The sequence below is a fragment of the Aptenodytes forsteri genome, unplaced genomic scaffold (assembly GCF_000699145.1).
Source record: "Aptenodytes forsteri isolate BGI_AS27 unplaced genomic scaffold, ASM69914v1 Scaffold476, whole genome shotgun sequence".
Lineage (NCBI taxonomy): Eukaryota > Metazoa > Chordata > Aves > Sphenisciformes > Spheniscidae > Aptenodytes > Aptenodytes forsteri.
This window is the reverse complement of record NW_008794216.1, coordinates 83,810-89,015: the sequence shown is the minus strand read 5'-3', so window position 1 is coordinate 89,015 and position 5,206 is coordinate 83,810. Positions and strand designations below refer to the sequence as shown.

General features: G+C 58.8%; 1 protein-coding gene across 1 annotated transcript in view; it reads left to right on the top strand.

Moving 5' to 3' along the window:
- DBNL (drebrin like) overlaps positions 1-5,206 on the top strand; it is a 14,814-nt gene that overhangs the window by 8,329 nt on the left and 1,279 nt on the right. The window contains exons 9-12 of the mRNA XM_019473708.1: positions 51-153; positions 1,564-1,713; positions 3,230-3,336; positions 4,771-4,876. Coding sequence (XP_019329253.1) covers positions 51-153; positions 1,564-1,713; positions 3,230-3,336; positions 4,771-4,876 — 466 coding nt within the window. The remainder of the gene's footprint in view (positions 1-50; positions 154-1,563; positions 1,714-3,229; positions 3,337-4,770; positions 4,877-5,206) is intronic.

Here is a 5,206-nt window from a genome sequence, read left to right as displayed (position 1 = left end):
GAGGCGGTCGCGCCTTGACCGCGGGGTTTGTGCGCTCTTTGCCTTGGCAGGAGGCTGCCTCGCTGATAGCGCAGAGAGCGGTGAACCCCCGGGACATCTTCAAGCAGAGGGAGAAGTCGGTGCCGGCGGACGCGGTGACGCCTTCCCAGCCAGGTACGGCGCCGGGTGCAACGCTTAACGGCAGGTCAGGCAGCGTGAGCCGGTTCCCGTTCCCCGCGCTGGGTAAATCTGTGCGCGGAGAGTGCTCCCCACGGGGAAAGCGTGTGTTCGGGACGGGTCTGTTACCCGTGAGGTTACCCTCGCTGAGCACGGGTAGCGCTCATGGCGCCCGGTGTTCTCTGCCATAGGCAGAGCGATGTCTCGCACCCAGCTCGCGCGACGTTTTTCATGGTAAGGCTCTTGCTTGCGGGCTGCGCCAGGTTTTAACAGCCGAGAGGGAACTTTGCCATACTTTGACTCCACTTCTGAAGCTTAAATTTCATTATTTTGATGAAAACTAAATATATTAATGCCAGAAAGGGGCGACTGTCACAATCTATCCCGACTGCCATAAATTCCACCCGATTTTTTGCACGGGTTGAACCAAGCAGGAGCGCGTCCCTTTAGAGGAGACCGACCTGATCTATCAGATAGAAACCAGGAAGCTGCGAAAACCAAAGCTGACACGGTAGCCGAGGAAGTCGCTGAGAACACGTGATATCCCTGGATGAATGTCTCCTCCTCAGCTCAACCTCCTTGAAAGTAGCTTGAATTAATTCGGAATAAGCACTTTTATTTTGCGATAGGAGCGCAAACGCGCTTTCTTGCGTAGGCAAGCCATCAGTGGGACAGGATGAAATCCCACGGTGGGAAAATGTCTATCTTGCTGCTTAAACATCGCGGGGGGAGGCTGATTTCTGAGGGTGAGAAATCCCTTGGGATTTCCCTCGTTTGTGTTAGCATTTGATGTTTTTCGGTGGAGGAAGGGAAGAGAAATGCCCTGGCACCGATAAAACCCACAGGCTAAGGGTCGGCTGGCAAGTCTTGGTGCTTATTCACTGCTGTGCTCGGGTAGGGCTTGTCTGGTAACTCTCCTGCTTTGCTTTTGTTTGCGTTCAGAGGCGTAGATGGGGGAGATAACAGCGAGTAGTTACCTTCTGCCAAAGGAAAGCGCGCCGGCTTAGAAGGCTGGCAGGGACCGGTTTGAAATCGTGCCTCTCCCAGTTGCTGGTCCTAATGTCTGTGAAATCCAGGCGGCTCCGAAAAATCACCGTGGAGAGCCTGGAGAGCAGGACCTGGGTGGCGGTGTCCTCCAGCTCCTCTTCCTCCCCAAAATTACGTCTTTGTTTTTTTGGCTTGGCTGCAGCTACTGCTGTAACCGGTAAACAAACTTGTTTTCCACAACCAGGATTAGAGCTGGAAAATCCTGCTTAGGAGGATAACCCAGCAGTGGGCTCCTAAGGCAAAAAAGCATCTGACAACACCCTTTGGTGACTAACTCCTGGGGAGAGATGGGGCTGTTGCCGTGGGGCTGGAAGCCTCGGTGCCCGCCCGCTCCTGCAGCACGTTTGACTCCTTTTCCAGGCAAGCTTCGCAGCCCTTTCCTGCAGAAGGAGGTGAACTCCGTGCCGAGCCCTGCCTCTCCTGTCTCTCCTGCCCGGGATGTTCCCCCAGCCTCCTTCGCCCCCTCCTCTGCTTGGGGGACGCCTCCAGCCTCTCCGGTCCCCGCAGCAGGTGCGTGGCTTTGTTGCCTTGCCTAACCGAAGCTTTTCACCTCGCCTCTCCAAATAGGTCCCCAAAATCGGGCGTGTTGAGGCCAGGCTCCGAGTTTCTGTTCCGTTTTCCCATGCCTCGGCAGAGCGCGAGCGGATCTTTAGGCCAGGAACCTGCAGGCTTTGTCTCCAGCCGGAGGGGACGACAAGGGCTGAGCGTGATGCTGAGGCTGGGGAAGGAGGAGAGTTATTGCTGCCTGGTGCGAAGGTCCCTTCGTTTCCTTCTCAGACTTAGCAGGAGGTTCAGCGGCTGAGGGGATGAGGACATCTCCTGGCTGAAAGGCTGAAATTCAGCTGCGTGCACCCCCAGAGCCCCCCTCCAGACCTCCCGCTGCAGGGGCTTTGAGGTTCCCACTCAGACCTTTCCGAAATGCCTTCCAGACCCAGCAAAGGAGGCTTTCTACCCCCACGCAGTGATTTCCCTCTGGGCGGCAGAGCGCGGTGACAGCAGCCAGCTCTAGCAGTTAGACAGGGCTGGGTTTCGCCGTCCCAGTAAAGACCGGAGGATCCGTGCGTGTCGTCGACGCAGGGCTCCAAGGGCTGGCAGTGCCCACCTGCCCGGGCATCGCCGGCCTCGCCGCCGGGGCTGGGGTGGCAAGGCAGGCAGAGGGAGCCGGGCTACGAAGAGCTTTCTCTGCGTGTGGCGAGATGCTCTCTCCCCTTTCAGGTGGTTTGGGTGGGAAGAGCAAGTCTGGAAGGAGGGCTGGCTGTATCCGGAACGGCTCCCCACGTGCCGTGGGTGGCACAGAGGTGTTTGCCTTGTCCTTGAAGGGCTGTGTGGTTTCACGTCCCTGCTGGCTTGTCCCCAGCTCACTGGGCTCCTCACTGGTCCCGAGGCTACCCCGCAGCTTCGCTTCAGGAAGATGGGAGCTGGGAAACAACCTCCAAGCTGCCTTTTCCCAAATAAGCCAAAATGTACCTGGTTAAAAACCAAACCCTTTGAGTGATTGGGCTCAGCAAAATGTTTCAGCCAGAAACATTTTCTGCGGTGGACCAAAACCAACGGTTCTTTCAGAGCGGCTTGTTACTGCTTTCTGTCCTGTCCGCCCCAGCGATGGAGGGCCAGGGACGAGCTGGGGGCCAGGGACGAGCTCCGGCGGTCCCCGGGCTGCAGTCACCACTAGATGCTGCTCTTGGCCAGGGTCTCTGCGCCAAGCCTTCCCCGTCAGGTTTGGTGCTCACCGCAAGGAGCAGCTGGGAAATGGTTCGTCTCGAGCGAGCTTATTCCCTTCCCCATCGGAGACCCTGGATCTCTCCGTTGTCCTTTTTATCGTTCCCTAAACCCCTGCTCGGCCCGTGGCTGGGTTCGTGCTTGCTGGACCCCATCCCCTCTGCGGGACAGGAGACCCGGGTGACATCCAGCTCACAGCAGAAGTTCGGTGGCACTTCAGCCGGGAGCAGGAGTTGGATGAACGAGGGGACAGGGAGAGGTTTTGGTGACGGATATCGCGGTGAGATACCGTGTGTTTCTTCCGCAGGGCAAGACACTGCGTACAATTCAAGCGTCCCAGCTTCCCACGCGGAAGAGGCAAATCTGTACGAGGAGCCGCCGGACCCCTCGGCCATCTATGAAGAACCGCCTCAGGTTGGTGCGTGAGGGAGGACAGAGGACCCCGGGGGGGGGGAAAAGGGCACCCGAGAGCTGGCCAGGATCCTCATGCGAGAGAGCATGGCTTTGTCTCATCTTTTAGGATGAGTCTGGAATCCTCTTACGAGCGTCTCGTCTCTTTGGGTACAAATGCACCCGCCGGTGCTCAGAGCCCGGCTGCCTGGGCTAAAATCGGTAGGAAACCGAGAAGCCCCGGAGCTCGCACACGCTCGCGCCGCATCCTCACGGCGAGGGGACAGCTGCTGCGTCCCTTCCCAGCGCTGACGCCGAGAGATGCTGGCGCTGAGCCCCCGTCGCCCGTCCCGCACCCTGTGCCCCGGGGTGCTCCAGCTGGTGTCACTGTCCCCGTTCCTGGAGCCCCGGGAAGGGGGCAAGGGGAGAGCCTCTCATCGGCCTCTTTGCCAAAGCGCTTTCTCCTCCTTCTCCTGCTTCTTTGCATGTCCAAAACCAGCGGAGCTGACAAAGCCCGGCTATTCTTGGCGTGCTCCGTCAGATTCTCCGGCGTCTAATAGCGGGGTTGTGTCATGCTGCAGTATTTCCCTTGGAGACGCGGTGGCCGTTTGGTTTCCTCTCCTCTATTCATCCATCTTGTGTCCCCCCGCCTCACAAAACCATAAGCATTTCAAACGTACGTAATTTTCTCGTTCTTGACTTTGTCTGGAAGTGTCCAGCTCGTTCAAAAGGAGCGGGAGATGGGCTGAGTGATCGCCTCGGCCTTTCGGTACGAAAGAAAAGTAAAAAGCAGCCAGCTCAGGTTCTCAAAATAGTAATGAGAGAGAAACGCTTGGAAAACTGGAGTTGGAGCTTGTCCAGCTTCAACAGGCTTAAACGTGGGGGTGATGAACTGCTGTCTGTAGTGGAGATCCTGAGGGATCGGCTTCCAGAAGGGTTGTCTGCTGCTGGTCTCGGTATTTCTGGTTGTGATGCTGGCTGCCGGGCCGGAGGCGCTGCAGGATCGGTGCCGGTTTGTGAGCCAAACCGGAGAGCTGGCCGCCTTCGCTCTTCGGTGCGAGGCTGGTTTGCGCGCTCATCTCCTTTAGCTGCTGGCAGAGACGCGTGGAGTCCCCAGAGCCGGCGTTTTTATTCCGGGGGGGCATCTGGGACCTGCTGCACGCAGTTCTCCGAGGCTCGGCGGGGGGCTGATCTAAATCTCTGGGTGTTGCACGGTGTTGTACTCCTCCCTCCCCCTGTTTTTTCCTGCAATTCCCGGTGTGCAACGCCTCCCGATCCACCCGGGAAACCGAGCGGGGCCGCGGGAAGCAGAGCGGGGCGATGTGCACCCCGCGTGCCGTGCCTTGGGGTGGCGAGACCCCGGACCGCGGACCCTTGCTGCGGCTAACGAAGCACGAGCTGCCTGGCACAGCATCGGTCGCGCTGGTAACGCCTCTTCTGCCTCTCTCCTTCCCGAAGGAACAAGTTGACGATGCCAAATACGACTACTCGGTTGAGTACCAGCAGCCGCCGGACCTGACGGGGAAGGGGCTGTGTGCGCGGGCGCTCTACGACTATCAGGCTGGTAAGACCTGCCGAGCTCTGGCTTTCCCTCTGGGCTGGGCAGGGGTTTGCTGGGTCCGGTCCGTTCCCGGAGAGCTGGACCGGAGACATCACTCATCGTGCCGGGCGATCCCACGGCAGGGTGCTAGATAGAGCGTCTTCCACCCAAATTGGAGCTGGAGGAGGAAAGAAGGAAGCTGATGGCTTCTCTTTTTTTCCCCCTAACATCTGTTTCTCACTCCCCTCCCTGTCTCCCCTCCCCTGCCTCCTGCCTCGGGGCCTGTTTCACCCGGATAGTCACATCTTGGAATTTGCTGGACCCCCGGCCCTTCGCGGCAGCGGCGGGGCTGAG